The sequence below is a fragment of the Oncorhynchus mykiss genome, chromosome 29 (assembly GCF_057628025.1).
Source record: "Oncorhynchus mykiss isolate SJ-2025 chromosome 29, ASM5762802v1, whole genome shotgun sequence".
NCBI lineage: Eukaryota > Metazoa > Chordata > Actinopteri > Salmoniformes > Salmonidae > Oncorhynchus > Oncorhynchus mykiss.
This window is the reverse complement of record NC_143050.1, coordinates 17,493,402-17,510,596: the sequence shown is the minus strand read 5'-3', so window position 1 is coordinate 17,510,596 and position 17,195 is coordinate 17,493,402. Positions and strand designations below refer to the sequence as shown.

General features: G+C 46.5%; 1 protein-coding gene across 7 annotated transcripts in view; it reads left to right on the top strand.

Moving 5' to 3' along the window:
- LOC110509412 (leucine-rich repeat and calponin homology domain-containing protein 2) overlaps window positions 1-17,195 on the top strand; it is an 80,425-nt gene that overhangs the window by 25,386 nt on the left and 37,844 nt on the right. For all 7 annotated transcript variants that reach the window (XM_036968346.2, XM_036968345.2, XM_090226672.1 and 4 more), the window contains exons 2-11: window positions 9,398-9,542; window positions 10,288-10,414; window positions 10,510-10,615; window positions 11,387-11,523; window positions 11,894-12,024; window positions 12,540-12,627; window positions 12,822-12,918; window positions 13,039-13,133; window positions 13,721-13,788; window positions 14,136-14,240. In XM_036968346.2, coding sequence (XP_036824241.2) covers window positions 9,398-9,542; window positions 10,288-10,414; window positions 10,510-10,615; window positions 11,387-11,523; window positions 11,894-12,024; window positions 12,540-12,627; window positions 12,822-12,918; window positions 13,039-13,133; window positions 13,721-13,788; window positions 14,136-14,240 — 1,099 coding nt within the window. The remainder of the gene's footprint in view (window positions 1-9,397; window positions 9,543-10,287; window positions 10,415-10,509; window positions 10,616-11,386; window positions 11,524-11,893; window positions 12,025-12,539; window positions 12,628-12,821; window positions 12,919-13,038; window positions 13,134-13,720; window positions 13,789-14,135; window positions 14,241-17,195) is intronic.

Below are 17,195 nucleotides of genomic sequence, written 5' to 3'. Positions count from 1 at the left end.
TTCTATACGTATTGTGATTCTCACGATTCTATACGTATTGTGATTCTCACGATTCTATACGTATTGTGATTCTCACGATTCTATACGTATTGTGATTCTCACGATTCTATACGTATTGTGATTCTCACGATTCTATATGTGTTGTGATTCTCACGATTCTATATGTGTTGTGATTCTCACGATTCTATATGTATTGTGATTCTCACGATTCTATATGTATTGTGATTCTCACGATTCTATATGTATTGTGATTCTCACGATTCTATATGTGTTGTGATTCTCACGATTCTATATGTGTTGTGATTCTCACGATTCTATATGTGTTGTGATTCTCACGATTCTATATGTGTTGTGATTCTCACGATTCTATATGTATTGTGATTCTCACGGTTCTCTATGTATTGTGATTCTACATGTATTGTGATTCTACATGTATTGTGATTCTACATGTATTGTGATTCTATATGTATTGTGATTCTACATGTATTGTGATTCGATACTGTTATTTTGTGTTTCAATGTTCCAAACATATTGTTCCCCATATGTCTGCTGCAGAGTGAGCCATGAGAGTTTTGATCAGTCATGGAAATAGAAATGCTGAAAACTAATTGTCTCTCTATTTAAAATTGAGTTTTAGTGCAGGTACAGCCAACTAGCGCAAAAACAATATTCCGATATTGTCAAAACAATACGATATATTATAGGAAATAATGTCCCAATATGTTACAGTATCGATTTATCCACCCCCATCACTACAACTCTCTAAATTAAGATTGTACTTTGACAGTGACAGAATATTGTCAGTTCAAAACAAATGATTGTATACATTCTATGCTGCTTTGTATTAAGTGATACTACTCAATGTTAGTCCGCAGGTTGATGTTTATTGGGATGAGTTTTGTCCTGGAGGCAGGACAGAGTAATTTCCACTAGATTTTTATTTATTCTTAACCTTTATTTAACTAGGCAAGTCATCAAATTCTTATTTACAATGACGGCCTAGGAACAGTGGGTTAACTGCATTGTTCAGGGGCAGGACAATAGATTTTTACCTTGTCAGCTCTGTGATTCGATCTAGCAATCTTTCGGTTACTAGTCCAACGCTCTAACCACCAGCTGGCTACCTGCCTAGTGGTTAGACTTTGAATGTCCTTTCCTGACTTGATGAAGAGGCTTCAGCCTGGTGGTTTGGCTGGGGGGTAGTCAGCCTGGTGGTTTGACTGGGGTGTAGTCAAGCCTGGTGGTTTGACTGGGGTATAGTCAAGCCTGGTGGTTTGACTGGGGTGTAGTCAAGCCTGGTGGTTTGGCTGGGGGGTAGGTAGTCAGCTTGGTGGTTTGGCTGGGGGGTAGGTAGTCTGCTTGGTGGTTTGGCTGGGGGGTAGTCAGCCTGGTGGTTTGGCTGGGGTGTAGTCAAGCCTGGTGGTTTGACTGGGGTGTAGTCAAGCCTGGTGGTTTGACTGGGGTGTAGTCAAGCCTGGTGGTTTGACTGGGGTGTAGTCAAGCCTGGTGGTTTGGCTGGGGGGTAGTCAGCCTGGTGGTTTGGCTGGGGTGTAGTCAAGCCTGGTGGTTTGACTGGGGTGTAGTCAAGCCTGGTGGTTTGACTGGGGTGTAGTCAAACCTGGTGGTTTGGCTGGGGGGTAGGTAGTCAGCTTGGTGGTTTGGCTGGAGGGGGTAGGTAGTCAGCTTGATTGTTTGGCTGGGGGGTAGGTAGTCAGCTTGGTGGTTTGGCTGGAGGGTAGTCAGTCAGCTTGGTGGTTTGCCTGGGGGGGTAGTCATACTGGTGGTTTGGCTGTGGGTAGTCAGCCTAGTGGTTTGGCTGGAGGGTAGTCAGCCTAGTGGTTTGGCTGGAGGGTAGTCAGCCTAGTGGTTTGGCTGGAGGGTAGTCAGCCTTGCCGGCCCTGTTCTGCTTGAGCTCTTTGGGCATTAACAGATGTCTGCCTGTATGTCTGCCTGGCTGCCTACTTATGCCACAGATGGCGTTTGGTCAGAGGCAAGGATAGAGACAGACAAATGGACAGCATCACAAAAGCAAAGCATCACCCTTCTCCCCACCCCCTTCCCCATCAACCCGTGTGCTTCAAATGTTCCCCAAACACGAGTGGCCAGACCTTTGTTGAGTCCAGCAGGGGGTCCCCTTCATAACCTCCAGGTCTAAGTCTAGAAGTGGGCCTGGGCCAACCCTGGTCTTCCCCTTAATGGGAGAGATGAGCCTTTAGATTCACAGCACATCCACCAACTGTTGTCTTCCTGCACATATCATCAAAAGAGAGATGCCTGAGTCTGTCTCTCTCCTCACCTCTCCCTCATGTCTGTCTGGCCAGTCTGTCTCCTCCACTCTATAGTCTGTCTGTCTCCAAGTCTGTGTCTGTGGGCCCTCAGATTCATGTGTCTGTCTGGGATTTGTTGTTCTGCTGAAAGTCAGAGTTAGGGGAGCTGGGTCCTGTGTGCTGGGGGGCTGCTCTCTCACCGCTCCCATACAGTGCTCCTGCGCTCTGACATCACAGGATAGGGATGAGCCGGTTACATGGGTAGACACACGTATTTGAAATCAAGGCTCACCTACGCTGTACAACATGAATGATGCATGTTGGAAGACTAGCTATCAGCACAGAATTGGCAGCAAAGCTTTTATTGGCTGCTGAAGCTGTGCCTTAAGCCTCACATTAGGGTGTGTGTGTGTGTGTGTGTGTGTGCGTGTGTGTGTGCGTGTGTGAGAAAGAGAGAGCACTTTTGTCTGTCTAGATGTGTCTGTGTTTGTGTCTGAGAGACAGAGATAAAGACAGGAGACTATGTGTTCGTGTGGGAGAGAACAGAGATCAATATGTGTATGTTCCTGAATCCATGTGTGACTCTACATACAGTACTTCCCAATAGCTATGGACTCGTATTCAATTAAGCCAATGAATGTGTTGCTAAATAGTTTAATTGGTGCTGATGGAGCTGCTGTAATCGTAAGTAATATGTCATAATTGAGCTGGGCTGTGTATGTCTGTGTGTGTGTGTCTTTACCAGGGGCTGTACAGCTCCTCACACAGGTCTGTAATTACTGTGTTAGGCCATGATTATCCAGAGCTCAGGCTCCATCACACACAGGCTCAAATGGGCCAATTAAACCTGCATCAGCAGAGACACATCCCCATCACACACACACTGTAACGGCATTCAAAGGTGGAAGAAGTAGAGGACCAAAGCGCAGCGTGGTTAGTGTTCATCTTTTTAATAAGAACCTGAACACAACAAAGTGACAACCGAAACAGTTCTATCTGGTGCAGACACACAAAGACTGAAAATAACCACCCACAAAACACAAAGGAAAACAGGCTACCTAAATATGGTTCTCAATCAGGGACAACGATTGACAACTGCCTCTGATTGAGAACCATATCAGGCCAAACACAGAAATAGAAAATATAGAAAAACTAACATAGACTGCCCACCCCAACTCACGCCCTGACCATACTAAATAAAGACAAAACAAAGGAATAAAGGTCAGAACGTGACGCACACACACATCATGTGTGTGCATGTGTTCATGTGTGTGTGCATGTGTGTGTTTAAGGCATGAGTATATGGGAATGTTTGTGTGAATCAACACACCGTTTCTTTAGAAAATGTTAATCTTTGTGTGACCGGGCCTAATTCATCACAGTTGTCAGAGTGAATCGACTCGCAATCTTCAAAATGTTGATGCGATTTGGGCGCAACATTATCTTTACATTATCTTTACATTATCTTCTGACCTTGGTCAGGAGTATTTTTCATACAGACTAAATCACCTGAAAATGAAGGTCGTAGCCCAAGGTTGGGGTGAATAACAAGGGGAGGGGGTTGTATCTCTGTTGGGGTCTACTGCCCCAAAGCAATACCGTGGGCCTTTTTGTCCCCTCTGGCTGATGGAGTAATGGAGGAGACCTACAAGCATCCATTTACAGCTCGGTCTCTGGGGAGTTGTAATGATACATCCTCAGGTTGTGAGTGGGAGTGATATAGTGTGGTATAGAGTGATATATGCCAACCCCCTCTCCCTCTCCTCTCCCCATCTTCCACTGAGAGGGTGACCCTGCTGTGGATAGAGAGGTCCCTGGAGGAGTGACGTGGGGCGGAGGGATTATACCCCCTCTGGTACACAGCTGAGACGATAGGTTTCCCCCCAGCCCCCTCCATCATCATCAGCCCCTCCACACAGCCCTCCACCTGAAAGGCACTGTGAAATAGGTCACTGTGACTTCTCTACAAGCTAAATTACTGGCAGTAACAGGGGTTGATGTGTTTGTGCCTTAGCCCACCACCATTAGGCTTGGTATAAGATATTGGTGTATTTGCCTGGCTAGCTCTCTGTGATGTAGCCAGGCAGACCAGGGTTATACAGCAGTCCTCTAAGGCATCACAGCTGTGCAGTGAGGGACAGGAGGTTGAGGATGAGAGATGTCACTGTCACATGGGGTTACCATCACTGCCTCTCCATGCTGCAAGTCTGCCTGTCTGTATGAGGAACATTATGACATGTCTGTCGAATTCGCTTTGTCACGTCACATGCGGCAGGGACTGGGAGACTAGTCAGGATCGAGGGAAAGATGAACAGAGCAAAGTACACAGAGATCCTTGATGAAAACCTGCTCCAGAGCACTCAGGCCTTCAGACTGGGGCGATGTTCCCCTTCCAACAGGACAACGACCCTAAGCACACAGCCAAGACAACAAAGGAGTGGCTTCGGGACAGGTCTCTGAATGTCCTTGAGTGGCCCAGCCAGAGCCCAGACTTGAACCCGATCAAACATCTATGGAGAGACCTGAAAATAGCTGTGCAGCGACGCTCCCCATCCAACCTGACAGAGCTTGAGAGGATCTGCAGAGAAGAATGGAAGAAACTCCCCAACTACAGGTGTGCCAAACTTCTACCTATGAAAACTTGAGGCTGTAAATGCTGCCAAACGTGCTTCAACAAAGTACTGAGTAAAGGGTCTGAATACTAAGGTAAATGTGATATTTCAGTTTGTTGTTTTTTTAAATATTTTTTTATATAAATGCAAACATTTGTAAAAACCTGTTTTTGCTTTGTCATTATGGGGTATTGTGTGTGTAGATTGATGAGGGGAAGAAAACTATTGAATCCATTTTGAATAAGGCTGTAACATAACAAAATGTGTAAAACGTCAATAGGTCTGAATACTTTCTGAGTGCCCTGTATATTGGAATAAGTGCAGGTAAATTTCACGAGGACCCATCTGACTGGAATGTAGATTGTGTTCCCTGTGCTACAGAGTCTTTGATGTAGCGTGCATGTTGACATCGTCTCTGAGTAGGGTTATGACAGTTATGGAATTTTGGATGACGGTAATTGGCCAGCCAAAATGGCCGCGGTCTCCGTAGGAATAAACCAGTTTTAGACACACCTTTTCTCCTCTCCTTCGCTCCCGACTGCATGTGCTGCCATAGAAATATAATGCTAGAAATTAGAATGAATTATATTTCTGTGTGCTGCCGCTGCATTTTGTGGGGGCCGTTGCCTTGGCAACCGAAGACTCATGCCGCTAGTTTCTTGTTTCAGCAAGCAGCAACAGTTTCGCCATGTTGTTAAGAACCCATGTTACAGCGGAAACGGACTCAACTGCACCAATGCCTGGCTGTCCCGTCTTCAGTCAGCTGTTTGTAAAAAAAGATATATATATACTGTATTTTTAAACGGTTAAGACTGTTATTTTATTTCATGACCGTCTACATCCATAACCGGCGTTTATACGGTAATTGTGCCAGCCCTAACTCTGAGGAGGTTCTTGGAGTTTTTGTCACATTTCATTAGCTGTGTGATGGAGCGATGATGTATCCATCTTCCCGCCTCAGAACTCTGCCTCAGGAACGGAGTTAAACACAAACACTTCATTATGGAAATGTCTCCCACACAGTAAATGCTGCAATTTGTAACAGGCTTACTCAGAGATGGCTCCCTTATGTTTGTCAAAAACAGCTCTTTCTCTCTGAACAGAGCTACAATACTGTGCTACAATGTGTGTGATAAGCAGTGGGGTCTGACTAGCAGTGAGGCTTGTTGTGATCCCACTTTTCCTTTCATGTCTTGTCTCTGCCATGTGAGATCTGACTGGATGGTAGCCCCAGGTTCCTATTATCATTTCCCTGACTAGTAATTCCCAGGAAAACGGAAAGAAAGGAATACGTCTCTCATGAGTGGAGGAGATGCAATTGGAATTCATCCTGGTTGGTCTTTTACAGGTTAAGAATGTACAGAAAGACAATCAAATATCTGGATTTGAGCTTGTTTAAATGCAAGGATACGTTGGGCATCTTTATGCAGTCTTGGCTTTGAGATTAGTGATGAGAAAAAAACAAGGCCATAATATCAAGTAGTCTGCCAAGACCTGTGATTGGCCTAGAGATAAAGCTTTAGTCCTGCCGTCTCTGCCCTCTAATTAAAACAGCATTGTTTTGGCAGACAACACCCTCCTACTCACCATGCTGAACACTCACTCCTACATACAGACATAGGGCTGAGACCAGTTTGTTAGATTGCTCAGGAACCAACTCCCTCTGTGTTTGAGGAGCTTGACCTTTGTTTTAGTTTCATTTAGAAATCAGTTGTATCAGCACAACCTCCTTCCCTCCTTTGCATGCAAGCATGCACTACTGAAGCAAACACAGACATGCATATCAAGGCATATAGACACGTCCCCTCATGTGATTCAGTTGCTTGCCGCTCCCCTCCTCTCTGCGTGTGGTTGCCATGGTATCGGTAGCCAGGGCCTTCACAGTTCCTTCACGGAGCACTGCAGAACTCTCCTTCATCGAGTGAGGGACACATGCAGAGCCTAGACTACTCATGTATGGGGTCAGACCCTGATAGGCCTCTTACATTACAGTTACGTTCACAGGAAGATACTGTATGTAGACGTTGTAGGAATAGACAGAATGTACAGTGAACATAGCTATAGTGATCATTCCACATTGTGCATGAACCATGTGACAGAATATCAGTTGTTTGTAACGCACAGTGTGGTTGTGGTAGAATAGTGTGTGAGGAATTGAGGAGGTGGTAAACTAGAGTAGGCAGCTTGTTGTGAATGGAGAGTGGTGCAGTAGGTAGGTACAGTAGCTGTATTGCAGACCGTGTAATTTGTGAATGGAGGAGCTGCAGTGAGTCTGTTCCAGGGGGTGGAGGAGGAGGCTCTTCCTCCAGACATCATTGGTTCTCCGAGAGGCAGTGGTAGCTGCCAGATAGCACAGCTGGGGATCGAGCTGAGGCTAGAGCGGAGGCTGAGGAGGGGCACAGTACAATGTGCCAGGCACTCCACTCGCCATCACATCAATTATTGGACAGAGGGATGGGCCTACTGCATCACAACCATACAATCTTATCTGAAAGGGGCAGTGACGTGTTCCTCACGGCTGTCTCTCTCGCTTCTCTTCTCTCCACCTCTCTTTATCAATCATTCTTCTCATTACGCACCGTTTCATGACCCCTGAAATCAGTAAGCCCTGTGAGTCTAATTAATTCAGCAAAATATTACTGTGAACGAGGGCAACATAATTATAGTCTCTTTACACCAGGGGTTCTCAAAGTGGGGTCAGCGGTACTGCAGGGGGTCCGCGGCCAGATCTATAAAATATATATATAAATATACAGTTGAGGTTGGAAGTTTACATACACTTAGGTTGCAGTCATTAAAGCTCGTTTTTCAACCACTCCACAAATGTATTGTTAACAAACTATAGTTTGTCGGTTAGGACATGTACTTTGTGCATGACACAAGTCATTTTTCCAACAATTGTTTACAGACAAACTATTTCACTTATAATTCACTATCACAATTCCAGTGGGTCAGAAGTTTACATACACTAAATTGACTGTGTCTTTTAAACAGCTTGGAAATGTCCAGAAAATGATGTCATGGCTTTAGAATCTAATTTGAGTCAATTGGAGGTGTACCTGTGGATGTATTTCAAGGCCTACCTTCAAACTCTTGAAGTGCCTTGAAGTGAAAAAGATCAGCCAAGACCTCAGAAAAAGGTCCTCCTTGGGAGCAATTTCCAAATGCCTGAAGGGACCATGTTCATCTGTACACACAATAGTACGCAAGTACAAACGCCATGTGTTATTTCACAGTTTTGATGTCTTCACTATTATTCTACAATGTAGAAAACAGTACAAATAAAGAAAAACCCTTGAATGAGTAGGTGTGTCCAAACTTTTGACTGGTACTGTGTATATATTACATTTTACTACCAACAGATGTAACTACTTTTTGCCAAGGGATCCATAGAATGCGTTTAAATTGTGTATTACAATACAATGTAATATTATTAACCTACAATGTATGTACTTTCCCCGGGCCCGAGGCTTGGTTTGTCTAGCCATGTACTGCAGACGTCATAATAAATAATACAACTCCTAGTGGGCTATTCTTATCTCACTCGTGTTGCGTTGTGATTATGAGGGGGTCCCTGATCAATTTGCTAACACAGAAGTGGTCCCCGGCCCCAAAATGTTTGAGAACCCCTGCCTTAACCTCTCATCTTAGCAGAGTATTACCTGTCATTGAAGCCTATAAGGTATTATAATGTGCCATTCATGATGAGGACTGAACTCTGACTGATTAACTGTCTCCGGTTCACCAACCTGTGGCTAGTAAATTCCTGGCATCTACTTGATAAAAGTATCCACTGTAACAGCGCCACAAATATCCACGAAACACCAAAGGACCTAGGTTAATTTTGGTTTGATGCAGAATTTGAAAGAGTATGGGTCAACAGCTATTACACAGACACAGAGGAGTTGGCCAGACTACTCTCATTGAATCGATATATCGATTTGGGAAAGACTGTGACTGGATCTGGAAATGGATATGACTGTGTGCTAGAGTCTGTGTGTAATAGAACTGTGCTCAGGCCTAGTGTAATTCCAGCTGTCTTTGAGAAACATGCCATGTTCCCATTGATCACTCATTCAGACATATTGACCAGTCAAGACTGCGTGTAATCAATTTACTCTCCCAGAGGATTTCTTACGACCCAACCGTCACAAAAAGGTGCCATCTAGAATCTAAAAGGGTTTTTCGGCTGTCCCCATAGGAGAACCCTTTGAATAATATTTTTGGTTCCAGGTAGAACCCGTTCGGGTTCCATTTAAAACCCAAAAGGGTTCTACATGGAACCAAAAAGGGTTCTCCTATTGGGTCAGCCTAAGAACCCTTTTTTCTAAGAGTGTCCAGCAGCTTCTGGAGAGACTGTTTGGATCCTTTCTTACATTACATCCTGATACATACAGTAGCCAACACCTGATCTGTGCTACTCGATGAAGAATTTGACCATACATGTATGACAGTATGTAGTCCCTGTGTACCCATGACCCTCACCTGCTGTCTGTCTCTTGGCTCTCCCTCCCCCAGATCTGTCGAAGAACAGGCTCACAGAGATCCCTCCAGAGGTGTGTCTGTTCGCCCCCCTTGAGTCTCTCAACCTCTACCACAACTGCATCAAATGCATCCCTGAAGCCATCATCAACTTGCAGATGCTGACCTATCTAAACATAAGGTCAGTGATGACTCATGGAAGTATGTGGCGTGATCTGTTGACCCAATGACCTCATACTGTAACATGATATCAGCATTGTAGTGACCTGGTATAGTTAAGTATTATGGCAGTATTGACTCAATATCAAATGTTCTTTCTGCTATCCAGAATTGTGCGCCGCGACCGGGAGGCCCATGGGGCGGCGCACAATTGGCCCAGCATTGTCCGGGTTAGGGGGGCTTGGCCGGCAAGGATATCCTTGTCTCATCACGCACGAGCGACTCCTGTGGCGGGCCGGGTGTGCACGCTGACCAGGTCGCTAGGTGTACGGTGTTTCCTCCGACACATTGGTGCGGCTGGCTTCCGGGTTGGATGCGTGCTGTGTTAAGAAGCAGTGCAAATTGGTTGGGTTGTGTATCGGAGGACGCAAGACTCTTGACCTTCGCCTCTCCCGAGGCCGTGCAGGAGTTGTAGCGATGAGACAAGACAGTAACTACTAATAATTGGATACCATGACAATTGGGGAGAAAAAGGGGGTAAAAAAAAAGACCAATTTAGTGGTAAAATAATCTGAATTGGACTGCCTGTGTAAACATAGCCACGGATATCAGTCTGCTCTGGTCCTCTGTTTCACTAACATTTTGTTAACCCATTGAGGAGACATTCATTGCTTGATCTTTTCCTAATGTCCCCAATGTTATCCTTGCGCACAGGATAAAACTTTCATACTGCCTATATTGTACATGTGTATTTTGTGTTTCTATAGCCGGAACCTTCTCTCAACATTGCCAAAATACCTGTTCAACCTCCCTCTCAAAGTGCTGGTGGTGAGCAACAACAAGCTACTGTCTGTCCCAGAGGAGATTGGGAAGGCCAAAGAACTGATGGAACTGGTGAGCACAAGCCCAGAGCTCATAAAAAAACACTGCAGCTAAATTGTTACTGGCGTGTCTGTGTGTGACAGCCTGCTTTCTGTCTTCCCATGTAGGACATCAGCTGTAATGAGATCCAGGTGCTGCCCCCTCAGGTTGGGAGGCTCCGTTCATTACGGGAACTCAACATCAGGAGGAACTGTCTTCACATGCTGCCTGAGGGTATGTAGCTGTCTACGTCCTCTCCCCTGGCCTGAGGGTAGGTAGCTGTCTACGTCCTCTCCCCTGGTCTGAGGGTAGGTAGCTGTCTACGTCCTCTCCCCTGGCCTGAGGGTAGGTAGCTGTATATGTCCTCTCCCCTGGTCTGAGGGTAGGTAGCTGTCTACGTCCTCTCCCCTGGCCTGAGGGTAGGTAGCTGTCTACGTCCTCTCCCCTGGCCTGAGGGTAGGTAGCTGTCTACGTCCTCTCCCCTGGTCTGAGGGTAGGTAGCTGTCTACGTCCTCTCCCCTGGTCTGAGGGTAGGTAGCTGTCTACGTCCTCTCCCCTGGTCTGAGGGTAGGTAGCTGTCTACGTCCTCTCCCCTGGCCTGAGGGTAGGTAGCTGTCTACGTCCTCTCCCCTGGTCTGAGGGTAGGTAGCTGTCTACGTCCTCTCCCCTGGTCTGAGGGTAGGTAGCTGTCTATGTCCTCTCCCCTGGTCTGAGGGTAGGTAGCTGTCTATGTCCTCTCCCCTGGTCTGAGGGTAGGTAGCTGTCTACGTCCTCTCCCCTGGCCTGAGGGTAGGTAGCTGTCTACGTCCTCTCCCCTGGTCTGAGGGTAGGTAGCTGTCTATGTCCTCTCCCCTGGTCTGAGGGTAGGTAGCTGTCTATGTCCTCTCCCCTGGTCTGAGGGTAGGTAGCTGTCTATGTCCTCTCCCCTGGTCTGAGGGTAATCTCTCTCCTTATTCTATATCCAAACCCATGCCTCTTGTGCTTTCTTTCTTTGTCTCTCCCCAGAGCTGGCTGACCTGCCACTCATCAGACTGGACTTCTCCTGCAATAAAATCACAGAGATCCCTCCTGTCTACAGGAGACTCAGGCAGCTGCAGCACATCGTCCTCGACAACAACCCTATGCAGTCCCCACCTGCACAGGTATGTGTGAGTGAGAGTGTGTGAGTGAGAGTGTGTGAGTGAGAGTGTGTGGCAACACCTGTGGTAGTTTATGCTGTAAATGACATTTTGGCACTGCATGGGATTATCCACAGCCATCTCGATGTGTATCAGGTATGGGGTGCCGACGATTTAACACAGGTTAACCTCAGCTTGGCATCATGCCTAGAAACAACTCCCCCTAGCTGTGACAGTTTTCATGATATACCAAGATATACACCTAATGGTCTCCGAGGAACAGTTGCACCATCTAGTGGGCAGCATGATTTAATTTCTGCTTGAATGAACACTTGGGCACTTCATTTCAGCACTTGGATATATCCTTCATGCACTTTGTATTTGTGTGTTTCAGATCTGCCTGAAGGGCAAGGTGCACATCTTTAAGTACCTGAACATCCAGGCTTGTAGGATGGATAAGAAGCCTGACTCTCTGGACCTCCCTTCTCTGGGCAAACGCTGCCTTCCCCAGCCTCTCACAGACAGGTATACACTCTTATATCATATCATAATTATATTTATAAACAGGGTGGTTTGAGCCCTGAATGCCAATCGGCTGACAACCAATAACACGGGTATGACAAAACATTTATTTTTACTACTCTAATTATGTTGGTAACCAGTTTATAATAGCAATAAGACACCTCTGGGGTTTGTGGTATATGGCCAATATTCCACGACTAAGGGCTGTATCCAGGCACTCCTCATTGCTTTGTGCCTAACAACATCCCTTAGCTGTGGTATATTGGTCATATACCATACCCCCTCTGGCCTCATTGCTTAAGTATACTACAGACAAGACCATTGACCATATGCATCATGAATGATATGAATATGCAGTATGTGCCATGAAACTGTAATGACAACTGGTATGACATATTTGAAGATTAATGACACAGGTCTCTACATATTTTGAAGTGCTTACGAAATTGTCATGAATGTGTCTGAATCAAAACTGTCTGACTGTTTATTACTGACTATCCCTTTATATGTCTCTGCAGCATGGAGGATTTTTACCCCAGTAAGAACCATGCTCCCGACTCTGGTATCGGCAGTGACAACGGGGATAAAAGACTGTCTGCGACAGAGGTCAGAGTTCACCCACTGTAGTCAGGCTGAACTGAGGCCTAGATTGTACTGAGGACTGTTGTGCGTTCAACCATGGCTCGTTGATCCTGACACTGCAGTTCTTCTGCAGACATGTTCAGTACACCTGAACTCTATGCTTTATGCTCACTTTAACACTGAGCTTTCTCCTCTTCCTTCTCCCTCTCTTCCTCTAGCCCTCTGACGATGATACCATCAGCCTGCACTCTCAGGTCTCAGAGACGGCCCGCGCCGATGCCCTCTCTCTCCTCTCCAAGATGGAGTCAGGCAAAGGTAAGACCTGTTTGGATGCAGTGGATTTGACTGTTTGAAAAAAACGGTTTGAGCATTGATGGGCTCAACTGGCAACAAGCACATTAGTCTGAGGTTCAACCTGGTGTGTTGCTCCCGTAGATCAGGTACCCTTTGACTTCATCGAGCCCAACGCAGAGGAAGATGCTGCCCTGTCAGACGGGCAGCAGAGTGGACCCTACATCTCATGTATAAAGGTACATCAACAGGGATCCATAGAGAGCTGTATGACCACTACAGTACACCATTAACTACACTAGTCTTCCACTGTTGAGCTATCCCTGGGTGAGCTAGTGTGTCCAATTAGTGCCTGTTCTTTTCCACTGTTAGCTCTGAAGAATGGGAGGTTTTGGTACAAGCTTTAAACTAATCTTATCTTTCATTGAGTCAAAAGCTTCAAATGCCATACATTTGATTGAATAAAGCCAACCGATCGTCTCGTTATTTTTTTTGGGGGCTGGAAACCTGTGGAATCAGCCAAAGCACACAGCTTGAAGTTTAAATGAAATGTGTTGTGATTGAACTTGGATAAGAGTGTGGGGATTTTACTTTTACATATCTGTTTATGGGCTCCGGAGTGTCGCAGCGGTCTAAGGCACTGCATCTCAGTGCTAGAGGCGTCACTACAGACCCTGGTTCAATTCCAGGCTGTATCACAACCGGCCGTGATTGGGAGTCACATAGGGCGGCAGCCCAGGTTTGGTTAACTGACTTGCCTAGTTAAATAAAGGTTAAATAAAAATAACATGATTTTATTGAGTTTACTTTTTATTCTGTGTGTCAGGAATTGGAGAAGGTTCTTAACAAGTCACACCAAAGCAAAGATAAGGAGAACTGGAAAGAGGAGTCTGGGTAAGTCTTCACTACACTTGAATAGACAGAAGAAAGGAGGAACGGAAGAAAATTCACCTTTTAACTTCTATAAGTTTGAACTGAAATCATATTGATCTATCTGTCTCCTTAAATAACTAATTTACAACACTAGTTAATGTACTATAGTTGATAATTAGCAGCTGTAGATGATAGCAGAAGTGACATAATATAATAACAGGCCCAGACAGTAGACATGCTGAGAAGGTTATGTTGTTGGATAGCTGCCACTATAGTAGGGTCACACACTTAGTTAATGCTATTATAGGGAGTATAGTTGGCATAGGTTTTGGCTTCAAACTGAATTGCCATGTCCCTGTTTCCTGCAGCTCTGAAAAAGATCAGCTAGTTGAGGAGGATGAAGATGAGCTGAAGGAAGTGCTGGACCTGAGGAAGATCGCTGTCCAGCTCCTGCAGCAGGAGCAACAGAACAGGTAAGAGGCTGAGCTCTGACCCCTGCCATGGCCACTCCTCTCTGACATCACCTCACCCTGAGTTCTACCCTACCCTAGCCCCATACTGTATCTCTCTTGCATCCAGGCTGAGGAGAAATCAGCACACAATGCGTCCCTGACCAACTGTTCAGACAGATCTGAACACAATCAGATCACAAAGTGACTTTTGTGCGTCTAGACTCGTGTTTTCAATGCAAGCTTCGTATTCTGACAGAAGTCTCATGTAAGTGTCAAGTGTAGACAACTTCTGTCCTCCACACCACTGCTTAGCTCTGCCCTGCCCCTAGCCCCATATCTCTATGTCCTCCACACCACTGCTTAGCTCTGCTCTGCCCTGTCCCTAGCCCCATATCTCTATGTCCTCCACACCACTGCTTAGCTCTGCTCTGCCCTGTCCCTAGCCCCATATCTCTATGTCCTCCACACCACTGCTTAGCTCTGCCCTGCCCCTAGCCCCATATCTTTATGTCCTCCACACCACTGCTTAGCTCTGCCCTGCCCCTAGCCCCATATCTCTATGTCCTCCACACCCCTGCTTAGCTCTGCTCTGCCACTAGCCCCATATCTCTATGTCCTCCACACCACTGCTTAGCTCTGCTCTGCCCCTAGCCCCATATCTCTATGTCCTCCACACCCCTGCTTAGCTCTGCTCTGCCACTAGCCCCATATCTCTATGTCCTCCACACCACTGCTTAGCTCTGCTCTGCCCCTAGCCCCATATCTCTATGTTCTCCACACCACTGCTTAGCTCTGCCCTGCCCCTAGCCCCATATCTCTATGTCCTACACACCACTGCTTAGCTCTGCCCTGCCCCTAGCCCCATATCTCTATGTCCTACACACCACTGCTTAGCTCTGCCCTGCCCCTAGCCCCATATCTCTATGTCCTCCACACCACTGCTTAGCTCTGCCCTGCCCCTAGCCCCATATCTCTATGTCCTCCACACCACTGCTTAGCTCTGCTCTGTCCCTAGCCCCATATCTCTATGTCCTCCACACCACTGCTTAGCTCTGCCCTGCCCCTAGCCCCATATCTCTATGTCCTCCACACCACTGCTTAGCTCTGCTCTGCCCCTAGCCCCATATCTCTATGTCCTCCACACTACTGCTTAGCTCTGCCCTGCCCCTAGCCCCATATCTCTATGTCCTCCACACCACTGCTTAGCTCTGCTCTGCCCCTAGCCCCATATCTCTATGTCCTCCACACTACTGCTTAGCTCTGCCCTGCCACTAGCCCCATATCTCTATGTCCTCCACACTACTGCTTAGCTCTGCCCTGCCCCTAGCCCCATATCTCTATGTCCCCCACACCACTGCTTAGCTCTGCTCTGTCCCTAGCCCCATATCTCTATGTCCTCCACACCACTGCTTAGCTCTGCCCTGCCCCTAGCCCCATATCTCTATGTCCTCCACACCACTGCTTAGCTCTGCTCTGCCCCTAGCCCCATATCTCTATGTCCTCCACACCACTGCTTAGCTCTGCTCTGCCCTGCCCCTAGCCCCATATCTCTATGTCCTCCACACCACTGCTTAGCTCTGCCCTGCCCCTAGCCCCATATCTCTATGTCCTCCACACCACTGCTTAGCTCTGCTCTGCTCTGCCCCTAGCCCCATATCTCTATGTCCTCCACACCACTGCTGAGCACAGCTTCCCCATCCCACCTCTGCTCCCTCTCTCTACCCTTGACCTATCTTCACTGTAAGGGCAGGAAGGTCCTGGGATGTTCTTGGAGGAGAGTGTTGGGAAGGGGAGGGACTCTTCTTTTCAGTTTCCCAGAATGTTGGGCAGTGACAATAAGGACTTGATTTACAACCCCTGACAGTTATGGGTTTCTGACTAATTATTGGGCTCTAACCACAGTTATTACAGTGTATTCATAAAGTTTCCAGGCCCCTTGACATTTTCCCCATTTTGTTACGTTACAGCCATATTCTAAAATTGATTAAATTATTGTTTTTTTTTCATCAATCTACACACAATACCCCATAATGACAAAGCAAAAACAGAAATACCTTATTTACATAAGTATTAAAACCCTTTGTTATTAGACTCGAAATTGAGCTCAGGTGCATCCTGTTTCCATTGATCATCCTTGAGATGTTTCTACAACTTGATTGTTTCTAAATTCAATTGATTTGACATGATTTGGAAAGGCACACACCTGTCTATATAAGGTCCCACAGTTGACAGTGCATGTCAGAGCAAAAACCAAGCCATGAGGTCGAAGGAATTATTCGTAGAGCTCAGAGACAGGATTGTGTCAAGGCACAGATCTGGTGAAGGGTACCAAAACATTTCTGCAGCATTGAAGGTCCCCAAGAACACAGTGGCCTCCAACATTCTTAAATGGAAGAAGTTTGAAACCACCAAGACTATTCCTAGAGCTGGCCATCCGGCCAAACTTAGCAATCGGGGGAGAAGGGCCATGGTCACCGAGGTCACCAAGAACCCGATGATCACTCTGACAGAGCTCCAGAGTTTCTCTGTGGAGATGGGAGAAACTTCCAGAAGGACAACCATCTCTGCATCACTCTACCGATCAGGCATTTATGGTAGAGTTGCCAGACAGAAGCCACTCCTCAGTAAAAGGCACATGACAGTCCGCTTAGAGTTTTCCAGAAGGTACCTAAAGGACTCTCAGACCATGAGAAACAAGATTCTCTGGTCGGAAGAAACCAAGATTGAACCCTTTGGCCTGAATGCCAAGCATCACGTCTGGAGGAAACGTGACACCATCCCTGCAGTGCGGATGTTTTTCAGTGGCAGGGACTGGGAGACTAGTCAGGATCGAGGGAAAGATGAACGGAGCAAAGTATAGAGAAATCCTTGATGAAAACCTGCTCTAGAGCGCTCAGGACCTCAAACTGCGGCGAAGCTTTACCTTCCAACGGGACAACGAACCTAAGCTCACAGCCAAGACAACGCCGGAGTTGC